This window comes from Eupeodes corollae, chromosome 3, assembly GCF_945859685.1.
Source record: "Eupeodes corollae chromosome 3, idEupCoro1.1, whole genome shotgun sequence".
In the NCBI taxonomy this organism is placed as follows: Eukaryota; Metazoa; Arthropoda; class Insecta; order Diptera; family Syrphidae; genus Eupeodes; species Eupeodes corollae.
The window spans coordinates 123,383,493-123,407,795 of record NC_079149.1 but is presented as its reverse complement, the minus strand read 5'-3'; the positions used below and the strand labels follow the sequence as shown (position 1 = coordinate 123,407,795).

Sequence of the window (24,303 nt, the reverse complement as noted above, 5' to 3'; positions counted from 1 at the left end):
TAAATGTAATGGCCAGCTTCATTTTAATATAAGTAGACTTGGCTTGATAGTTAGGAAGAATTTTCTTGAAACTAGAAACTTGCCTTACCTTTAAATCCTTTATGTCTTCTGACTCTTCTAAATTTAACTTAGAAAAAAAAAACAAATTTTGACTATCTCCCTATTTAACTTACCAAACTTAATTTTTTTTCGAATGCTATTGAACGTTTTTAGAATCTAATAACCCAAGGTAAAAAAATAACCACATGTTTTAAAAAAAAAAAAACAGTTTTGTGTATTTTATTTTCTCCAATAAAACTAAAATAATAGCATTTTACATCTTACTTTTGATCAAAAATCGCTGATCAAAAATTCCATAACAGTTTGTTCATCTAAAAGTGAGAGTATAAAATTTGAATGAAAAATGTATAAAATTGTTGATTTTATAATGCACCTTTTGCACGTGTACCATATACAATAATCCATCCAGGTTTTGAATTGATAACTTTGTAAGTTTTACGAATATCTAGTTCAATACAGGCATTACTGCTGAAAGCGATATCAAAGAAAATGGTGGCTTTGTCTCGATCGTTACTGATTTGAATTGACTAAAAATTGTTTAAAAAGAAATAATTTAGAAAAAAGAAAAGGTTTAAATAAACAAAATATTGCCTTTATTGTTTTGCTTAATTTTTTGTATATTGGAAATTCTTTTTCGTCGAATAAGTAACCAGATTGAAGGTTAACATCAATTTTAGTTAATTCCCTTTCTGTGTTATTTGTTTTCTCTGCAGTTTTGTTTGGAATCAAACAAACTTTCAAGAATCCTAAATTGTCAGAAGTTTTCATTGTTGAAATCTTGGTGGTGTAGATCGAAGAAGATTTAGATTCAGGTAAAAGATTGTATTTATATTTTACATCCACAACTGCATAACCCTGGCCTTTGCTTTGAATGTTTATCTTGCGAGCGTTTTGATTAACCTTCAAAGAGATCATCAAAATGACAGAATGGCTTTTCACAACAAACAAAATATCAATCGAACTTACTTCAAAAGTTTGTAAGACTTGAGAATTTTTAGGGCTTAGTTGAAAAACTCCTGATTTATTGTGATCATCCTCGAAGATTATATTGAGGTTGTTTTCATTGTTTAAAGTGAGTTCTTCCACAAATCGTATCAAAGCTTGTAGCGCTACCATATGAGTTACAGAACTTTCTTCCTGTTTCGGTAGAACCAAGCCTCTAATGATGTGTAGTAAACTTTCCTCTGGTATTTCTTGATGCTCGAACAGATTAATCAGACTTTCAGCCGTAGTTTCAAGATACGACTGAAGTGTATCAGATTTTGTCCACTGTTTTTGGCTACCTATTACAAAAAAGCGATTTATTTTATGAATTTGTCTACTAATGTCTTGAAAATGAAGATACTTCTTAAATGAGATTGAGTGGTTATCTGTGTGAGAAAAAGACCAGACTTTTCATGTTGTCCCAAGTTTAAAACATACGCTGACATAACCGAAATCGGGGAGTATTCTAAATCATCAGTGATATCAAATAAAAACTCAAGACCCTTAATAATAACATCTCCGTATTTTATCCTTGAATTCTAAAATATGCGAGAAAAGAGAAATTTCAACCAAAAAGCGTCGAGATAAATTTTTCAATGATTACGTACCTCATCCATCAGAAACACTATCAATCCAAAAGCTGTGTATTTAGCGTCTTCTTCTAAGCCCCCTTCTGATTTATAGCACCCATTTTCTTGTTGTTTTGACTTTAAGTATTCTAGACCTCTATTTATAACATTACGGTCGATACTAACAAACTCTTTTGCTAAGTTAAGTCCCCACAGAGCCAATACAGTTTGCCATATGTCACCAGTTCTGGCAATTGTTCCTTCAACTAGTCCAAACGAGCCATCTAAGTACTTGAAAGACAACTGATTTTGATAGCCCAGCTCGAGATTGAATCTTATCTTGTTTTCTAAGCTTGGATTTGAATATTTAAGAGTCTGCAAAAGTAAAACTCTTTCAATTTATATATTTTCATAGATGAAAAAACATAAAACCTTGAGGTACTTCAGTGCTATTGAGTTAGAAACAATAAGCCTCATATTGTCTTCACCATTTCCATATGGAACGCGAGCAAGTTTTTGAAGTTTTGCCATCAATGGTCGAAATACATCACCAACCACTAAGACTTCAATTCCTTTAGATCCCGAAACAGCGTTTTCAGGAATGTCAACTGTAATTTCATCTTCTTGGGTGTTTTCTTCTGGTAGATGAACCAAATATATTTTTGACATTGCATAAGATATGCCTTGTGATTTGACGTTGAGAGTCTTTTCAACTGCATCATTTGATAAAGAACTGACAGCTGTGACAGTAACATTATAATGTCCATGTTTAAGTGGCTTGAAAAAAACTTGAAGTTTTTCTCTTTCTTTTGCAAGAATGAGTTTGGATGTATTAAATTTGGACTTAGAAGCAGATTTTGGATGTTTTAGAATTTCAAGATCTTCACTATTGCATTCAACGGTCACATTTGTTAAAGCGTCTTGGCTCATATAATTACTGATAAAAATGGGAACTTCAATTATTTCATCTAAACAGAGAAATGTAAGCAATTTGGGGTTGTTAAATAAATTTTGAAGTTGCCTTACCTTCCCTTACTGAATGTGGAAAATCAAATGAAACAAAATACTCTTGGAAAACTTTTAGATCTGTTGTATTCTTTGTAAAAGTCAATCCAGTGTCTGGGTTAATAGAGAATCCAGTTAAAGCCCAAGTTGTGATAGAGTCTGGTACTATTTCCGATAAATGTAAGCCTCCCGCTGGTGTTCTAATTAATACCAACAAAATAATTAAAAGCAAAATTGTAAATTGATGTTTGTCCAATGTATATAACTTAACCTCTCGAAATCAATATACAACCAACTTTCAGGAAAAAGTCTCCTAGTTCGTATTTTTGGTGGACGATATGCTGAAATTTATTCAAAACCGTTTTAAATAAAGTTAAATATTTGAATAAAAATTAAATTAAGTAATCACCTCCCTTTGGAAGCGGTATATAAGTTGGTGGAAAAATATTCGAAAGGACATGTACATCACCCACGGCACCTCCACGCAACGGATGCATAAAATGGTACCTCAATCCATTGGTAAATTTAAGTTCCTTTTCGACTAAGTTACCATCCAAAATTTTCTCTTTTTCAATATTTTGCAAGGTACTCCTATCAACTCCCATCAAACCAACATATGATGCTTCATCTGTTGTGACATTCATGTTGACCAAAGCACCAGGCTTTGTTTCGTTTTCGGTTTTTATTTCAATCTGTATTAAAATGGTTTATTTAAAGAGGGAATAACGTTGAAAAATGGTGGTAAGTACACTTTAATGACATTTTCTCATTTTTACGATTCATTTAAACTAATAAAATTGAAATTTCACCCAAAACTTGATAAAATATAGCAAGGGATTCAAAACCAATTATTCAAATTTATCAACAAACATCATTTTGTGCAGGACTGTCCAGTTAACATGTAGAACTTAATTTTCTATTGTGTCAATTTCAGTGAAAAAGTGCTTACCCGCCTTTATGTCATAGTCTATTCCAAAATTAATATGTCAGATTGAAAGAGTTTAATATTTTTAACCTAAACTTAATATTTGTGGATGTTTTTTGGATCTAAAACAAATACAAAAAATGTATTAACAAATGTCATATCGTGTACGCAGACTGTCAAGTTGACTGGTGGAACTTAATTTTCAATTCTGCAATACTCAGTGAGACAGTGCTTACGGGCTTTACTTTAATGTAAGACTAATTTAAAAACGAATAAAACAACTCACCGAATTACTAAAAGCTCTTTTAACGATTACATCCTCAAAAGCTCCACTAAACTCCATGTTTATAATGTGATGAACATATATCGTAATTTTTGGAACCATCGCAAACGTGACATGTAGTCGAAGGATGTAGGTAGTTTGATTACCTAAAACCTAGGCATTTCGGGTTTGATTTAAAGAAAAATAAAATAAAATCAATATTTTCGAGCGAACTTACATTTACATGATCACATTGAATAATATCTCCTCTCGACTGAATTTCATATGAAAACTCCTCAATTGGCTTAGGAGATGTGATCTCGATTTCAAGTTCTTTACCTTCTTCAGGACTTTGATGGGAAAAATAATAAATTAAAAATTGTTTAAAATTTACAGAATACCTATATAAATTAGTATTGTACCTTTCAGTTAAAATTTCCAACTTCAACCCAAACCTTTGTACACTCATCCAATGTCTAAGCCATATACTTCTTGGATATTCTCCATGTAAATAACACATCTCATAGTTTTTATTGGTTATGTTGATAATAGCAAAATCCTTTCCAATCTCATTTTTATATTCAAATCGATATTTATCCAAGCCATTATCATTATTTATGTTATCCTCGCCACATTGAACAATAATTTCAATTGGAGATTTTGTGTCCATTATTGAATTACCCATTAAGTCTTTTAGTAAAGCTTTTACCTAAGAAGAAACAAACTTTGTTATTAAAAAATCACGTTTTGCATTTTGAACATTTTAAAAACAGACCTTTATATTCAAAATCGGATCGGAACTAATATAGATTGGAGTTTCGAGTTGAAGTCTATATGGTTGTCTGTGTATTTCAACTTTTGTTAATGTTAATAATTTGTCTTCGCTTAACACATTAGTAACAGTTACTTCTATGAAGTAATAAAAAGGAAAATCAAGTCGATTGCTTTCAAGTTGAAGATCATTTTTGAAATCTAAAAATATTGTGGTCGTTCCATTGATTTCGGCTTCTTTTGTTAATTCAATCGAACGCGTACCTCTTATTAAAATTGATACATTTCCCACAACAGGTTTACCGTAGAAATAGCTGAAAAAAATAATAGCTTTGAAACATCGAATTTAGAAAAATAATAATTTTTGTTTTGAGATTTCCATTTGGACAAATTTTATATTTTATTTTTGTTCGGTAGAGCAAATTATTTAACTTCGGGATCGTCTTCCATTTATTTGTCAGTGTTTAGTAGGTGGTTAAAAATTGTTTAATTTTAATGGAAATTCGACTGTTACCAACTGCCAGAAATTCGAAGTTACACTCAATGTTCTAAATAACTTAAAAATTATTCAATAAATTAATACAAATAAAAAATCAAAAACTGAAATTTTTAAACAAAAACCTATTTTTTGTATACTAATTATTTTACACATTGCAAAACTATTAATTTCAAAAAAACTTATAATAATATAAGTAACATTAAAAAAACAGTGTTTTTAATTAAGTAATTAAAAAAGTGGTTTAAATAAGCTAATGGTATTTTCCTGAATTATTCTGTCTATGTAGTTTTATTTGCAATAGATTCCTCTATAGAACTAAAACAAAGAGGTGAATTTATAAATTAACCAAAGTGCTACACGTTCTGATAGTAAGAAAAAAGTTTGTTTCTATTCAAGTGGAACGGAGTGTATGTATATCGAATATATGTATGTATATGGGAATTCATTTTGCATAATATTTATCACAGTAAAATTTTGATATTTCTTATTGTATGACAGATCTTTTCAATTGAAAAGTTTTGACGTTTTTATAATTTTCAATTGACAAGTTTTGGTTAGTAAGAGGTAGAAAACTATGACAAAAAATTGATTAAAATTCAAATTAAGTCATCTTAAGAAAGGTCATTATGAGTTAATCTTTGATGAATTTATTTATTGATAGATATTCTTACTTTACGTACGACGATAATCGTCTAAACGATAGCGTTTGCACGATAGCTAAATAGGTATCGTAATTTAGTAATTTAATGAAGATTCTTTAAAGAAAGTACTAAGGACCTAAAAATTATGTTCTCCATCACAATTAAACTTCGTCATTTTTCGGAATGAATATCTTATTTTCCTGAATTTTTTGTTGGGATTTAATTGAATAAATCATAGTTCCCGCCAAATAACTTTCTTTCTTTTTTTAAATGCTATAAAAACATCGAGTGTAGCTTCTACTGAGTGGTACGTAGCACCGCAGATTGAAACCAAATGTTGCCAAAATCGTCCTCTTCAGTTTTTGTGACCAAAAATTCGTTCAACAGGCCCGATAATGATCGCTATTGACTGTAATTCCGCTCCTTACTCATTTTCGAAGAAAAATGGAGCAATTATGTCTCTGGATCAAAATCCGCACCAAACAGTGACTCGTTTTAGATATATCGGCTTTTAAATGTTTACATACCCGCCAAGATCAAAATGAGCTTCATCTGAAAAGATGTTTTTTGGCAAAGTCGGCATCTTCTCTATGCGTTGTTCCCAGCGTTGTTCAAGCGTATACACAACCATATTCGTTCAGCGGAAGCATAAAACTAATTATTTGTCTAATTAGGCAAATTAGAATGTTACCATTCACGAAATAAGCACTAATAAAAAAAAAACGTTAGATGGCGGGCCTTTTATTATAAATTTTAGTACAAAATATAAGTATTTTAAAATTTGAATCACTTAAAAGGTATTAATACATCAGTAACGATTCCACTTTCTTTAAATTGCGTCCATAATCCATCGTCTAAAGCACAAAAACTGGTTATGTTTTAATAAGTTGTAGAAGACTTAGCTGATTGTTCGATGGGTAGGTATCTACGATTGACACTTTAAACGACAGATGAGTTTGGCAGTTGTCAAATGTAGGCTTTGCTTATTTAAAGCCAACAAATTAATAACTTTATATTTTTACTCATTTATTATTAAGCATTCATAATAAAAGTGATCGTGCAAATATAAAAATCATTTTACATTACTTAAAAATGAATAGATTACAAAACTCACCTGGCATTTATTTCCAATGCAACTCGTTCCTCTTCATAAGCAACTACATTTTTCGTTGCAACATTGACATAAAATTCTGATAATTCATATCTATCAACTTCAAAATTTCGTTCAGCTAAAGTTCTATAGCCAATTCGAGCTTTAATCAACCATATCCCTAAAATAGGATAATCAGATAGTTGAAATTCACTCCTTAAAACACCTTTAACAAGTTGTACTCCAATAATATTCCTGATCAAATTATCTCCATGATCCTTAAAAATATTTTAAAACATACTTTGGATGTGTTTACATACATGATTTTGATTAATTAAAGTTAAACTTACAAAAATCTCCAAAATTATTGTTTCATTGTTGTCGTTAATTTTTGCCGGTCTCTTTATTTGATCAATACAAATCAGTCGGAATTTTACCAATTCACCAGGCTTATATTTGTACTTGTTAGTTTGAATGAATCCCCAATATTTATATGGCTCTAAATTCATTAATGCAGTTTCTTCGTGTATTATACCGCGATAGGCAAAAAAATTCAAATTATAAAATTGCTCTTCATTGGCAGAAGGTGCATGTAATTCAATAAATTTTGTTGTTCCGGGTTTAACTTCAATGGCTTCAATTTGATTTATTCCATCTCTCGAAGATTTTTCCTTCGAAAAAGTAATGTTGAACCAACATGATTTATGAAAATCATTTAAGGTTATTGATGCATGGAATGTAGAATCATATCGTACAATTTGAGGTACGATTATTGTATAGTATCTGAAAGTAGAAAGTTCAAATAAATTCAAGCCAAGACGTAAATTGAACAATTAGATATGAATCAATGAACTAATGAAATGAAATTCTTAAACTTTTAAGATCGATTGATTTTTCGAAGAAGAATGAAATTGATGTTTTAGTCGAAAAGAACACTAAAATTATAATAAAATGTTCGAACATTTACGCAATATATCATATAGACGTCAATTTGACATCTGCTATTGTCAATATTCAACCGTTCAGCCATATTTTTAAACACCATTCAATTTTATTTAAAGAAATTTGACATCGTCACTTTTTATATATTTATGTTTCATTTGACATTAGACATTATTATTAAACAAACAGCAACGAACGAACCTACGACTTTTTTTTTTATTGTACTCAAGGCGACTATAACAACCGGTTTGTAAACATTTTTCATAAGATTTATCAACATTTTTGGGGTGGCTATAATATTTTTAGTTTTTAAAAACAAATTCAAACTATTGAAACAAACCCTTTTTTCACTGATAAAACCCCCCGAAAAGAACAGAGCAATATGAATGCGAAAAAGAAGCACGTTAGCTTCATTGACATTTTAAATTCAGGAAATAATTATCAGATATTAAACAACTACTGACACTGACGACACTGAAATAACGACTAATGTTAGCTTAAGAAAGCAAAATTCTTGACATCATATAGTCTGATGGAATAATAAAAAAATATACGATTATTTTCAACTTTTAATTAAACTTGCAAGTTAGGTAAGAATTGATTTGTATACTTTATGTTATGTTTATTTATAGCTGTAAATAATTATTTAAACTAGTTTGTTAAGAATGAATTTCAACATTATTATGTGCATCTTTAAGTTGTATAGATGACCACTGTTGTAAAAAGAGATACGAAACTTAAAAGTGAGTTGAAAGATTGCCTCATATAAATATTTGATCAAAATTTAAACATTTCTATGTGAATATAAATGAAGGGACAAAAAATTATTGGTCCTAAAAACCTTTCAACTTGATTAAAAATGCATTTTTAGCTTCACAAAAACATATTTGCTACTTAATCCAAGCTTTATTTTTAGATTACTTCGAAAATGTTGTCAATAATATCTCAGGTATTTGAGCATTTCAATATTTAAATTTTAGTCTCATAAATTAAATTTATAAAAAGATGTCAAAATCTGTCTTGCTCTTTAAAAAATCATTGACTTTAGAATTTTCTGTAGGTTAAAATTAAGATAAGTTCTAAAGGTAATAATAAAAATAGTTTTCTAGAAGAACATAAAAAGCTTGACATGTATTTTCTAATTAAATTTATTGTGCCTATATTTTGATATTTACTGATTTGGATTTACTAAAAACTGTTGAACCAAAAATACATAAAATTACATTAGAGATGAACGTCAAACAGCTTTTTCAATAGTTCGAAACCTTTTTCATCGAAAATATCCATTTTTCTAGAACTTTGAGAGATTTTCAGAAACATCAAATAATTGAGAAAATAACTTAAAAAACAACATAAAATCACCTAAACTCACTCAATAATTTGAACACTTTAGAGTTTTCGACAATTTGTTGAAAAACTTCTGATTTATTGTTATCATTCCCAAAAGTAACACGAATGGCGTACATGAGGAGTTCTTTCTAAAACCCAATCGTAGCTTTTAGGGCTACGTTACAAAATTGCAGGAATTTCTTCCTGTTTTATGAGAATTACACTTTCTTCTTGTTATTCTTAATGTTCGAGCAGATTAGTCATTTCTCAGAGAGCATATAATGTCTCAGAGTTTAAGAGCTGAGAAACCTTTAAATGCCTTAAAACTACTGACAAAATGGAGACAAGTATAATAAAAAGAAACAAAATTAAGAAAACTCAAACAGAATATTTTTTTTTGAATGAATTAGTTTTATTTATAATTTTATTTTATAATATTGCAAAGATCAAACATTTTTGAAGCAATATATTATTATCTTATCAAAAATCATCTATCATGAAATGTTTGGTACTTCTTTGATCTAAAAATAAAATTCAAGATTAATTTCGTATTTCGATTCATTTATAAATGTAGTGATACCTTTATTTTTTGCACCATACACAACTAACCATCCAGGTTTTGAATTCAAAACCTTGTAATTCTTACGAATTTCCTTTTCAAAGCAAGTTTCATCGGTTGCGGTGGCTGAATTTAGCTCAAAGTATACAACAGCCTTATCCCTGCTATTATTGATTTGAGTAGACTAAAAAACAAAATGTGAAATTGCAATTGAAAACAAAACAAACACAACCTTCAAACCTTGAGCTCTGAATTTCCCTTAAAATCTTTTTCGGTGAACACGAAGCCAGAAACAATATTAACTTCCATGGTATATAATTTATTCTGAGTGTTTTTTTCAGGTGAATTCAAGCAAATTTTCATAGTTCCAAAATGTTTTGAAATCTTCCGACTCGATATGTTGGTAGTAAAGAGCGACGAGGTCTCATTTTCAGAGAAGACTTTATAATTATATCTCACATCGACCACAGCAAACCCATGACCTTTGCTTTGAATATTTATTTTCCGTGAGTTTTGAGAAACCTTTAAACATTTCTTAGTTTCTTTTGATATTCACAAGAACAAGTAAGAAGAACTTACCTCAAACGTTTGAAAAACTTGGGAATTTTCAGAATTTATTTTAAAATCCCCAGATTTGTGTTGATCATCCTCAAAGCTTATATCAAGCTTAGTATCACCCAAAAGAAGCTTTTCCAAGAATTCTATCATTGCTTGTAATGCTACCATGGGAGTTATTGAGGATTCTTCTGTTTTCGAAACAATTAAACCTCGAACAATTTGCAATAAACTTTGCTCTGTTATTTCTTGAGATTCGAAAAGATTTATCAAGCTCCCAGCTGTAGTTTCAAGTTGTGAGAGAAGGTCATCTGATTTTGTCCATGACATTTGTTTACCTTGATTTTTGAAAAGAAAATAAATAACTTCAAGATTTTGCAAAGATGTCCACATGTTACTTGTCAAAGAAGCTTTCGAATTGAGCTTTTTCAAATGTTCATCAGCTTTTTCATATTTTCCCAAAAACAAAGCATACGCTGCTAAAACCGAAATCGGTGAATATTCCAAATCATCAGCAGTTTCATATAAAAACACAAGACCTTTCCGAATAACTTCGTTGTATTGGGTTCTTGAATTCTAAAATGGTATAAAGAACTATTGCAACACAATTTCAGATCCAACAAAATACTACTAACTTTATCCATTAAGAACACCATCAATCCAAAAGCTGTGCATTTAACGTCTTCTTCCATTCCCTCGCCTGAAATATAACGACCATTTTGTTGTTGCTTTGATTCCAGATACTCTAAACCTTCATTAATGACTTTAGGGTCTATGCTAATGAATTCATTTGCTTGCTCTAGGCCCCACAGGGAGAGCACAGTGTGCCAAATATCACCGGTTCTTTCATTTTTCCGTTCAAAAAGTCCAAAAGAACCATCTAAATATTTGAATGACATCTGATTCTGATAGCCTAGTTCAATGTTTTCCAGAATCTTTTTCTCCAAGCTCGGGATAGAATAATTTAGAACCTGAAAGAAATTTTTTTAAGTAGAGAACAAAAAATGATTCCAATACAAACCTTGAGATATTTCAAAACTATCGAATTAGAGACTATAAGTCTCATATTGTCCTCGCTATTTCCATATGGAACTCGAGCAAGTTTTTCCAACTTTGCCATCAAAGGTCGAAATATGTCTCCAACCACTGAGACTTCAACTCTTTCCGATCCCCTTACAGCATTTTCAGGAATGTCAATAGTAATTTTACCTTTTTGTTCGCCTTCTTTCGGCAGATATACCAAAAAGGTCTTTGACATGGCATAGGGTATACCTTGAGATTGAACATTGAGGGTCTTTTGAACTGCATCACTTCCCACAGGGCTTACAGCTTCAACAATCACATTATAATGTCCTGGCTTGAGTGCCTTCATGAAAACGAGAATTTTGTCTTTTTTATTAGCCTCAACGAGCTTTGAGATATTTTGCTTGGATTTCGAATCATCTTCAGATTTTTCAAGGATAACAAGGTCTTCACTGTCACTTTTAATTGTGATAGTAGTCAAAGCATCCTGGTTTAAATAGTTACTTATGTAAATTGGAACTTCAATTATTTCACCTGAAACAAAAAATTTAAGATCCATAGCTTTCATTCATCGGCTACAAAAGTTCTTACCATCTTTAACTAAGCCTGGTAAATCCATTAATACAAAAAATTCTTGAAAAACCCTAAGATTTGTTGTATTTTTCGTGAATGTCAAACCGCTTTCAGGATTAATCGAGAAACCAGTTATAGTCCAAGAGGTAATCGAGTCTGGTGCAGTTTCCAATATTTGTAAGCCCTCTTCTGGTGTTCTGATAAAACAACAATGTTTAAACTTTAAGCAAATCCTGTTTGATTCTTACTTTTCAAAATCTAAAAATAACCAACTTTCGGGGAAAAGTTTTCGGATGCGTTTTGGTGGTATTGTAGGCCCAATTGCTAAATAAATATTATTTTTCAATTAATTTATTGGATTCTTTTTGTATTGAGAATACTTTCACGTACGCTCTTGTCCTCCTCCATACCCTGGTGGAAGGGCATTTGAAAATGTTATAATTTCTGGTGTTCTATAATAAAATGGAGTATGATAGAAAGATTTTATAAAGTTAACACTTCCAAGGTCCCAATCAACATTTTCCTCATTAAAAATGCCGGTTCTCTCTCGGCTTTGCAATGCACTCGGGTCAACTCCCATCAATCCAACATAGGATCCTTCATCAGTTGTTACATTTACATAGACAGATTCACCGGGCTTAACTTCGTTTTCGGTTTCTAATTCAATCTGTGAAAGTTAAGAGAAAGCAATTTAAAGCACGTTTTTTCTAAAATCAAAAAACTCTGCTCCCGGGTTATTTTTTCATATGTTGGGAATATTTTGAGAAACTTACAGAATTTGGAAAAGCTCTTTTTATCAGAATATCCTTTAACTGTCCAACGAAGTTCTTATTTTGAATAATATGAGCATAAATTGTTATCTTCGGAACCATTGCAGAAGTCACATTAAAACGGAGAATATGTGTTGTTTCATTTCCCGGAACCTTATCGAAGTAAAAATATGTAAAGGAAAATTCTTCCCTAACGTCAGTTGAAACAAAAAACTGTTCGTCTAACTTACTTGGACGAAGCCCGATTTAACTATGTCTCCTCTCGAAACAATTTCATATGAAAACTCCTTGAAAGGTTCTGGATTTTTTAATTTAGTTTCAAGCTCCTTACCCTCTTGCGGACTTGAGAAAAAATTTTAAATGTAAAATTGTCTTATTAAAACTTATAAGGTATCGTCAAAAAGCTCTCACCCAACTAAAGACATATGGGATTCTTTTGTAGATGACTCATTCCCACTATCATTATTTTGTCTTGCTCTTAATTGAAGTTTAAAAGAGTTCGGAAAGTGAGGAATTCGAGCAATATAGAATGAGTCCCCTCAAAGATTTAAATGTGAAAACTGTCTTGTCAAAATGTACTTATTTATATATATTTCACAGGGTGAAGACTTTTACGTCACGTTCAAATTAATTACCTTTCTGTCAAAATATCCATCTCAAACAATGTTGGCCTTATTTTCGAAAAACTCCTCAATGATATACAATTTTCATATTCTGCAAACATATAACATTCTGTATAGTTTTTATTTTTGAATTTGATTATTGCAAAGTCCTTTCCAATTTCATTTTTATATTCAACGTGAATGGTTTTTTGTTTCGCATATCCAATTTCTTGGAATGACTTCTCAGAACATTCAATTATAATTTCAATTGGTTGCTCTGGATTGGTTATTAGATTTTCATTTAAATCCCTTATCAGAAGTTTAGCCTGCAAAGTTAAGAAACCTCTATTATTTTACTGAACTTTGAAAATTTTACTTCTGACCTTTATGCTGATGATTTCGTCTGATTTGAAGTTTTTGTCAGTTTGAAACTCAAGTTTATAAGGTTTCGTCCATATACCAATTTCTATATCGGCACGGGATTGTTCTTCACTTAAGTCTTCTGTTACAAGGGCTTCTATGTGAAAAGTGTACATTTCCATTGATGGAATTTTTGGGACATCTTGACTTATAACATGAAGATCTTCTTTAAAATCCAAAATAATTGTGGACTTTCCGTCGATTCGATATTGTTTTGTTGTTGTTTGGATAGTTTCTGGATATGGAACCAACATAGATGTCACCATGACGGACAGATTTCCTTTCACAGGTTCACCATAGAAATAACTAAAAAGGTTTTTTTTTTGTAACAATGATAATGAACTAATAAATCGAATCGGTTTGCTCATGTCCGAGTCTTGAAAATTCAAATTTTTCTTAGCATAAACCCTGAGAATAAATCACCAAAAATAACTACACAACTCACTTGGCATTTACTTCCAATATTGTTTGATTATCCTTCATCCAAACTTCTTTTGGATAGTTTAAGACAACATTAAACTTTGGCAACACATATCGCACAACTTCGAAATCCTTATGTGTTAAATATCTGTTACCAATAGAAACCTTCATTCTCCAACGTCCCAAATTAGGATACTCAGAAATTTGTAGTTCACCCCGAAAAACTCCTTTTATAAATTTAACATCGCGAATTAATTTGATGGTATTAGATTCACTGTCCTAAAATTATAACCATTTTACAAAAAATTCAAAAGTTAAACGAATGTTTGCATGTAACTCAAAACTTACATAAATTTCCACAGAAATGTCTTCATTGAATTTTGCTGGTCTCTTCAATTGATCAATTGAAATTATTCGAAATTTTATCAATTCACCTGGTTTGTATTTGACCTTGTCAGTTTGAACGAAAGCCCAGAATTTTTCATTTTCAAAGAAGACTAGCTCTGATTCTTTACTTATGATGCCACGGTATCCGAATATTTCAAGGAATCCATAGGTGTTATTGAACGAAGGAGCATGAAGTTCGACCAATTTTGTTGATCCTGGTTTAACTTCGATACCTTCTAGGCCATAGATCTGTTTGTGTTCTGGATAGCTTGTAAGACTTATGTTAAACCAGCAGGATTTGGGGAAATCATTGAGAGAAAATGATATGTGAAATGCGGATTCAGGGCGGACTACGGCAGGTGCAATAATTGTATAATACCTGAAATAAAGGAAGCGTTAAACTTAGCTTTGATTTTAAGTGCAATAGAAATCAGAAGCCGACATATTCTTTTTATCAAGCTCAAGAAAATCGACTTCAGAATTAAGTCATAAAGACAGCGTTTAGATTTTTGATGCCTCGTTATTTGATTTTATTCCCACTTCTACGAAATAGAAGAAACAAATTTGCCATTAGCAAAAATATCATTTGCGGTCAAAATGCGACATGGTCGTCTCAAATGGGTCTGATTTGAACAGTGCCATAAATAATAAGAATTAAAATATAACGTCAAAAGTTCTTGTTATCTATCAAAGTAAAAGATACAAACATTAAAAAAAATATAGCTTTATTTAAATGAAAGGAAGAAGCCTAACTATTTTTAGAATGATGTATGTAGATTAAAGGTGCAAATTTTCTCAGTATGAATTTATGGAAATACGCTTTTTCCTTAGTACAAACGTACCTACTTGACTTGAAAACAAGTTATAAACAAAAGTAAGAACAAAGCCATAATTAATTTTTGTTTATTTCTGGTTCTTGTTTTTATAAGTTAATAATTACTTTATTTAATACAAACATTTATACATATTCTATTTTCATTAATAAATAAAAACATGTTATGCGTAATAACTTTTAACTTGAAGCTTCATTGAACAATAATTATTATTATTTTTATACATACGAGTAAATCAATATTAATTGGTAAAGAATGTAAATGAATGAAAACTATTATTTGCAACTAGCAATAAATTATTATGCATAAATACGTAGTTATAGTTTTAATAATTTTTAAGACAATATTTTCTTTTCCAATTCGAGTTAAAAACTTCAAACTTTCACTGCAAAAGCACCCTTAAGTCAATAATCCAACTGTCAATGTCAAAATATAAGCTTAAAACAATATTTTTTGTCATTACCAAAATATAATATATAAATGAAATTATTTGTGTACTGTGTCTTTTATGTCGTTTGGCGGTTTTTGCTTGTTTATGAAAATGACATTCGAGTGACATGATTGGTCAAAGACGTCGTATTTACTTTTCAAAGGGTAAAGCTTGGCAACTTCATAAGTGACAGCTGCCCAAGCAATGGACTATTCACTATGAAATTTCTTATTGGAAAATCCTGTATATGAGTTTTTTTCTACAGTTTTGAGTTTTAACGTTTAACACATCTCGAAGTTGAAAAATAATACACACTTGGTTTGGACATGGCTATTAAATCGATACTTGTACAATTTTGTTTGGTTTTTAAAAGTTCAAAGATGAATTAGGTATTGGTAATCAAAACTAACCCTTTTTTTGCTGATAATGATTTTTGAAAAACACTAATTAGAACTAAAGGGATTAAAAATCGTGAGAATTTTGCGCAACATTTCAAATTCCACATTTTACTACAGCACCGACACCGGTGACGCTTTAGTAACAACTATTCTACAATATGTTTGCCTCAACAGCAATGAGCCGGCCAATAAATAATTTACACTGAACGCGAATCAATTAATTAAGCACATGTACCAACAATGAAAACTCGTTGTAATAATATCTGAATGGTAGCTTATTTAAATGTAATTATAACGTGTTTTGTGAGAAAATTAATTTTGAGGAATTATGTACACTCAATATCTCATGAATTTAAAGAACAATTCTGGAATTCTGATAATATAAGGTTTTCCAATAAGTGGTTTCATTTTTAAATTAAGAAAAAAAGAGTTTTTTAAAGAGAAATTTTTGGATTTTTATTTCATTAATAATAAGAAGATATGTCAAAAAATTTGCAATTTGACACTGTATGTCCTTGATAACATCTCGAATTTCATAAATAAAATTGAAATAAACGAGATCCTAATTGTTTGACATGTTTTAACTTCTGTTGGTTTGAACAACGATCTCAAAATTGAATTTGATATGTATTTTAAATTGATGTGAAAAAATACAAAACTATTTTTTTTAAACATATTGTATATTTGAGAATATTAACAAAATCTTTAATTTATATTCAATTCAAAAAGTCAATTAATTTCCTTTAAATATTTAGATTGACGATTAATCAGAAATCATTTATCGTGAAACTTCTTCCAGATTTTTGATCTAAAAAAACAACAGAAACAGTATTTCAGTTAAATATCAAGTGATCTACAATATTTTTACCTTTCTCATAAACATCACTAACAGTAACCCATCCTGGCTTTGCATTGAAAACTTTATAAGCTCTACGAACAGTCAATTCAATGCAAGTTTCAGTAGCCTGTACATGCTCAAAGTATACCATAGCTTTATTTTTGTGTAAACTTATTTGTAGTGCCTAAGAAACAAATTAGCTAAATTATAAAGAATACAAATCAATAATTTAAAAACAAACATACTTTGATCTTTTCACTAATGCGCTCATCATCTCGGGAATTTTTGTCAATAAATATAAAACCAGATTGAAGGTTAACTTCCATTTTTGATAATTTATTTTGAGTATTATTCATAGTGACACTAGTACAGATCACTAAAACTCCCATATATTTTGAAGTCTTATTAGTTGATATGTTGGTGGTAAAGATTGAAGTCAGATTTTCAGGTAAAAGGTTGTAATTATAGCTCACATCGACCACAGCAAATCCATGACCTTTACTTTGAATTTTTAATGTTTTGGAATTTTGGGCGACCTAAAACAGTTTTTTTTCTTAAAGATATAAAACAAATTGAATTAACTCACCTCGAAAGTTTGAAAAACTCGTAAGTTTTCTGAATTAATCTCAAAACTTCCCGATTTGTTAAGATCATCTTCAAATCTTATTTCCAGCTGAGTTTTGCTCAAGAAAATCTTTTCAATAAATGTGATCATTGCTTGCAAGGCTATCATATGAGTTACAGAAGACTCTCCTTTTTTCGAAACAATCAAACCTCGAACAATTTGCAATAAATTTTGTTCTGGTATTGCTTGGGATTCAAAGAGATTTATTAAGCTTTCAGCTGTCGTTTTGAGATGTGCTTGAAGCGTATCTGGTCTTGTCCATAGCGTTTGTTTACCTATAATTTTGTCACATAAAATGAAAAATAGATAAATGCCTTGAGTGGAATGTGTATACTTACTTGTCAAACGAGAACTAGAAGCAAGTTTCACCAAATAATCACCAGCCTTCTCATGGTTTCCCAATAACAATCCATAAACTGACAAAGCAGATATCGGAGAATATTCTAAATCATCAGTTATGTTGTACAAAAACTCTAGACCTTTCCTTATAACTTCATTGAAATACTCTTTTGAATCCTAAATTTAAACAAAAATACAAAATATTTTCAAAAATTTATCAAGCCTTCGCATAAACCACAAGTCATATTACTTCATCCATTAAAAACACCATCAATCCAAAAACCGTATTTTTAACATCTTCGTCTGTTCCGCTACCTGATGTAAGACAACCATTATCTTGTTGCTTTAATTTCAAATATTGTAAACCTCTTTTTATGACCCAAGGATCTATAGGAACAAACTCGTTGGCTTGTCTTAATCCCCATAAGGAAAACACTGTTTGCCAAATATCACCAGTTCTTTCCTTTTGTTGATTGAAAGAACCAAAAGAACCATCTAAGTACTTAAAAGACAACTGATTTTGGTAGCCGAGTTCGATGTTATGTCTCAGTTTTTTTTCCAAGCTTGGGTTTGAACTATTAAGAACCTTTGTAGAAAAACTTTAGCTTTTTATTGGGAAACTTTGTGTAGTTTTGCTTTACCTTAAGATATTTCAAAGTTAAAGAATTAGAGATTATAAGCTCCGTATTTTCTTCGCAATTTCCATAAGGAACTCGAGCCAGCTTTTGAAGTGTCTTCATTAAAGGTCCAAATATATCACCAATCACTGAGACTTCAACTCTTTCAGATCCCAAAACAGCGTTTTCAGGAATGTCAATTGTGACTTCACCTTCTTGCATGCCTTCTTCGGGTAAATGTACTAAGTAGGCCTTTGACATGGCATAAGGTATACCTTGAGGGTCGACATTGAGGGTCTTTTGAACGGCATCACTTCCCACAGGACTGGTAGCGAGAACAGTCACGTTATAATGGCCTGGCTTTAGTGGCTTCATGTAAATTAAAATTTTGTCAATTTCATTGGCTGCTATAAGCCTCGAAATATTTTGCTTAGATTCCGAAGTTTCTTGAAAGTTATCAAAAATTAGTAGATTTTCGCTAGAAGTTTCAATTGTGATAGTAGCAAGAGCATCCTGGTTCAAATAGTTCCTTATGTATACTGGAATTTCAATTATTTCGCCTGAAATAAAAAAAATTAAAAACCTTTGATGTTAAGCCGTGTTGGACTTCATTTCCAAAATCTTTTAACTATCTTTAAATAAGGTTGGTAAATCCATTGACACAGAAAACTCTTTGAAAACCCTAAGATCGGTTATATTTCTGGTAAAAGTCAATCCACTTTTAGGATTTATTGAAAATCCAGTTAAAGCCCAAGTTGTAATTGAATCTGGTACAGTTTCGAGAATATTTAATCTTCCACTTGTAAGTCTAAAATAAATAAGTCGTATATCTTCAGATTTTGAAAGCAAAACAAAACTTCCTTGCATCTTACTTTTCAAAATCCAAAAATAACCAACTTTCGGGGAAAAGTTTTCGAATACGTTTTGCTGGTAATATACCTCCTGCGAATCCTAAATAATCCAAACACAAATTATTTGAGAAAAAATAACAATTTTTTATAAAAAAAAAACTCTTACCTCCTCCTCCACCACCAAATGTCCCTACTCCGTCAGTTAGCGGAAAAACATTTGAAAAGGTGACAATATCACCAATTGGGCCATTAAAATTGGTCGGATCGTAGAAAGCCAATGTATTTACATTGCCAAGTTCAGCATTGACATAATCATTATTTAGAATATCTTTTTCATTGATATTTTGAAGAATACTTCGATCTAGTCCCATTAAACCAACGTAAGAACCTTCGTCGGTTGTAACATTTATATAGACTCCTGCTCCGGGCCTCGTTTCGTTCTCTGTGTAAATTTCGATCTGTGGAAATATATAAACGTCTCATCTATTGAGGCAAAAATTTTACAACTTACAGAATTTTGTATAGCACTTTTTATGAGGACATCCTTCAACTGTCCAATAAACTGCTTGTTTTTGATTAGATGAACGTATATTGTTATTTTGGGAACCATTGAAAATGTCACATTGAGACGAAGGATATAAGTGGTTTGATCTCCGGGAACCTAAATAGTTCAATTGGAATACAATTTAAAAGAGTTAACAAGTACTTAAAATTTCAAAACTAACGTTTCTGTGGCCGGAATCAATTATATCTCCTTTTGACACGACTTCATACGAAAATTCTTCAAAAGGTTCAGAATTTATGATTTTAATTTCCACCTCTTGTCCCTCTTGTGGACTAAAATTAAACAAAACACAGGTGACACAAAAGATATTATGGTCAGAAAGTTTTTAAAGTCTACTTTGACATGTGACAAAAACGTGTATTTACTTTTCTGTTATTATCTCCATATCAAGTAGTTGTACGTTGTTGTTCAACCATTTTTTTGAAGATTTACTTCTTCCATATTCTGCATAGATAAAGCATTCGGAATAATTTTTATTGGTCACTTCTATTGGCCAAAAGTCCTTCTGAATATCATTTTTATATTCAACACGAATTATAACAGTGTCGCCATATTTATACCGTTCCAATTTCTCACGACATCCAACTATAATATAAATTGGCTGTGAAGTGTTCACGATTGGATTGTCATCCAAATCTTTTATAAAAACTTTAACCTAAAGGAAATTTATGATAAAAAATGAGGACACAATTATTTAAAAAAAAATCCTTAACCTTAATACTGAACAATGGACTGGAGTTAAATATGCTTGGAGCTTGTAGTTCAACTTTATAAGGTTGTGCATACACTCCAACTCCTATAGCTGTCTCAGATACTTCTTCACTTAAATCATCTACGATAATAGCTTCAATGTTGAATCGAATCTCGGAGAGGATAGGACTTTCATAAAATTCGGCTAAATTTTGGTGTTGATATGAAGATCTTAATTGAAGATCAGTTTTTAATCCCAATGGAATTTCAATTTTTCCATCGATTTGATAGTTGTTGATAAATAATGGTTCTTCTGGGAAAGGAGAGCTAATACTTTTCGTAACAATCAGCGTAAGGTTTCCTGCCACAGGTTTCCCGTAGAAATAGCTTAAAAACATAGACAATATTACCTATTTTAGGATCTTGAAGTAGAAAAAACATATTGATTTTTATTTATCAATCAGTTGAGGGTTTAAAACTATCAAAAACAGAAACTTAACAAATGCCATGTTATCCAAAACGAATTTTCCTTTCCCTTTAAGATTTGTTCGATGTTTAATAGTTCACAGAATTCCTGTTTCTGTTTATCATAAACATATGTACAAGCTAAGGCTTAGTTAAATACATACAAGCTATTGAATACAATTTAGCTTTTAACATCTGTCAACTTGACAGCTGTCAGTCTTAACTCCATAAAATGATAGTTCTAATGATAAATGATTCTAGATTTTAATTTACAAAAGCAACAAGCATTTGCAAATTACGCACACAATGTCATCAATTTTTTAGATCGATTAATGTCTGCTAAGAATTGTTTTCTTCGAATATAGTAATTTCGACATTTGTCGACGGATCTTTGTAAAAAAAAACTTACCTGGCATTGATTTCCAATAGCATCATATCATCATAAATTGTAGCTTTTTTTGTATAATTTATAAAAACCCTAAATTTTGGCAGATCATATGTGTCAACTTCAAATTTTCTATCCCCTAAAAGTCGTTTATCAATAGTTAAAACTTTAATTTCCCAATTATCACCCAAAATGGGATAGTTAGAAAGTTGAAATTGACTTCGAAAAACTCCCTGTACAAGTTTAGCATCAGAAATGGTTTTAAGAAGATTATAGTTCCCGTCCTTAAAAATAAGAATACACAAATTAATGTACACCACATTCGAGATGGCACAAAGGTTATCACTTAACGAAAAAATATATATATTATATCGGAAGATGCTAAGGTTTTTGCAAATGGCGGAATAATTTCAGTTCGACTTTAAAATTTATTTGACACATATAAAGATAACGAAAAACTACAACTTTTTTGGTTAACAACTTTTGTGCCACCTTGTAAATAATTCAAGAATATATTATATAATTATAAATTATATAAAGAAATTCAACTCACATAAATTTCCACAATTACGACATCTTTCAATTTTGCAGGTCGTTTCAATTGATCAATACAAATTACTCGAAATTCTAACAATTCCCCAGGTTTATATTTTGGTTTATTTGTCTCTACCAATGCCCAAAATTGATCATTTTCAAAAAATATCAGTGGTGAATGTTTAGTAATGATTCCTCGATATCCAAAAATTTCAAGATTTCCATAAAATTCGTTGACATTCAATGGAGGAGCTTTAAGTTCAACTAATTTAGTTGTTTCTGGTTTTATTTCAATATTTTCCGATCCAGAGATTATTGTTCCGTCAGTACTTTTAAGGCTCATGTTAAACCAGCAGGACTTATGAAAATCATTAAGTGTAAAAGATACATGAAAAACAGCACCCAGCCGGACTCTTTCTGGTGTTACAATTGTATAGTAGCTATAAAAGAGAGAAAGGGAGAGAAAGAGTTAACGAATGACATTAAATAATCTAGAATAGGCAGGTAAAGAGATTTTGACAGTTCTAATGCTCTCCTGTTTTTGTTGAGACATAACCTTTGCAAAAGCAATGGACTGTCATTTAAGTAAAATTCGTTCACTTTCACATAAAACACAGTTCAGACAAATTCACTCAATTAAAGTAAATTATGTATAGGTACCCTTTGTTACGTTATTTCCAAATATCAATTTCGATTGAAGTAAGTTGGTTTGGTAATCGATCCTCGTTTCCGAAATCTAAAGTGAACGAAACTTAACGAAAAGAAAACGTCTACTTATTCTAATCACAACATTTAATATTTTTTTCTTTTTTTCTTGTTACAAGTGTAAATTAGTAAATATCCACAGAAAAAGCACCAATGCACACAAAAGTCCATAACTATAAACATCGATAATAAATCAAATTTAATTTTACAGGAATTGAAACATATAAATGTCAGCGACATTTTCATAGTTCAATATTAAGCCGTTGAACTTGAAGAAAAATTTCACGATCTATTGATGCATTATATTAATTTAAATTTATAATAAGTTTTTAAATTGAATATCATCATGGATATCTAGTAAACCTCAATAAGCTCTGAAGCCGACGATTACTTGTAGCTTGGGGCTAACAAAAGCCGGATAGCGTTTAAACTGGTTTTATTAATAGTTTAATAATTATAATCTTCACTTATTATAATTGTATAATTTTATTAACACCAACCCCTTTTTATTCGATGATGATGCTTCCCGAAAAATGCTTATTGTAAGTAATATGAAGGCGAACCAAAAGCGTGACATTTTAAATTAAACAGAAAAGATATCCAACAGTTCAATTAACACCAACGGTGCTCGGCGGCACTTAAATAACGACTGTTCAATAACAAAACAAGAGAAGTTAAATGGGCTCTAAAACGGATCGGACTGGTGTAGAAAAATTATAAATAATTTATAAAAAACTTATTCCGACAAAAAAAAGTACCTTAATGACGAGAATCATATTCACCACATTTTGTTGAAATTGTAATAATAATAATTTATTTACATAGTTGTCTTTTATGTTAATTTTGTTTTTGAGATCTGCAACGAAGGGTTTTGTAGCAGGTAAATCGTAACGGTGACGCAGAAATATGTGTGTTTAAACTTAAGAACACACCGCATGGGCTTTTAACGTTTAGAATTTGGTAGCAACTTATACGTCACAAATGACGTTTGGTGATTAATTTTGTTTACAGTTTATTGAACTTATATTCTAATGTCAGATACGAAACAGTATGACGTGCATCAACTTCCAATTACTGCGAGTTTATGCTTTCACGAGAGCTTGGCAAAAACTTTAGTGGAACTTTAACTTCAGTTTAAACATAGCAGCTGCAACTTGTCTTACTGAAAATTGAAAATGTTAGAAAAAAAATGATCAGGTTCAGTCAACATAAGGGACTTCATTTGCAATCAACTTTATTTATTGAACGTACATTTTGACCAAGGCAGCTAGTTAGTTTTTTAAATGTCATGAATTCAGAACCTTATTTCAAAAACAAACAAACCTCTACCTTCAGTTGATAGTAAAAACATTAACGCTTACAAAACATTCCTCAGGCATGCTTCAAGTCCATCACGATTTGTATCATAGAGGAAATATATTATCTCTATGTCTAACATATTTCCTGATAATAATAATGATAATATATTTCCTCCATGATTTGTATTTTGTGTTGAAAAGAAGTATTACTTATTTCTTTTCCGAATTGACAAGGAAACCATTTACAGAAAACATTGAATCGAGTTGTGCAGAAAATAAATAAATCGTAGAGCAAAAAGTTCAGCTTTCAGTTGATTGAAAAAACAAAAGATCAACTGTCATTT

General features: G+C 30.7%; 2 protein-coding genes across 3 annotated transcripts; both read right to left on the bottom strand.

The window, feature by feature from the left end:
• Positions 1–258: 258 nt before the first annotated feature.
• On the bottom strand, positions 259–16,213 carry LOC129950779 (uncharacterized). The gene is made up of 33 exons (XM_056062696.1): positions 16,060–16,213; positions 14,348–14,765; positions 14,025–14,278; positions 13,543–13,885; positions 13,193–13,485; positions 12,788–12,899; positions 12,561–12,710; positions 12,178–12,454; positions 12,036–12,111; positions 11,806–11,984; positions 11,213–11,748; positions 10,827–11,162; positions 10,590–10,767; positions 10,216–10,529; positions 9,877–10,158; positions 9,658–9,820; positions 8,359–8,380; positions 7,157–7,589; positions 6,831–7,084; positions 4,581–4,890; positions 4,228–4,514; positions 4,044–4,155; positions 3,830–3,979; positions 3,028–3,310; positions 2,890–2,959; positions 2,640–2,818; positions 2,046–2,581; positions 1,653–1,988; positions 1,406–1,583; positions 1,027–1,343; positions 652–960; positions 434–587; positions 259–371 (listed from the first exon to the last, which is right to left on the bottom strand). Exons 1-33 carry the CDS (start codon positions 16,152–16,154, stop codon positions 331–333), a joined length of 7,977 nt encoding a protein of 2,658 aa, XP_055918671.1. The 5' UTR covers positions 16,155–16,213; the 3' UTR covers positions 259–330.
• A 493-nt stretch (positions 16,214–16,706) lies between these two features.
• Positions 16,707–23,322, bottom strand: LOC129951351 (alpha-1-macroglobulin-like). Of its 2 annotated transcripts, XM_056063453.1 has the most exons (18): positions 23,162–23,322; positions 21,976–22,396; positions 21,447–21,706; positions 20,596–20,959; positions 20,248–20,537; positions 20,043–20,154; positions 19,829–19,978; positions 19,484–19,775; positions 19,339–19,417; positions 19,096–19,274; positions 18,491–19,026; positions 18,216–18,435; positions 18,100–18,164; positions 17,849–18,026; positions 17,472–17,785; positions 17,131–17,421; positions 16,916–17,069; positions 16,707–16,855 (listed from the first exon to the last, which is right to left on the bottom strand). In XM_056063453.1, exons 1-18 carry the CDS (start codon positions 23,236–23,238, stop codon positions 16,815–16,817), a joined length of 4,023 nt encoding a protein of 1,340 aa, XP_055919428.1. In that variant the 5' UTR covers positions 23,239–23,322; the 3' UTR covers positions 16,707–16,814. The 2 variants fall into 2 exon arrangements, with proteins under 2 accessions (XP_055919428.1, XP_055919427.1); XM_056063452.1 differs by having other exon boundaries at positions 18,100–18,435.
• Positions 23,323–24,303: the final 981 nt, after the last annotated feature.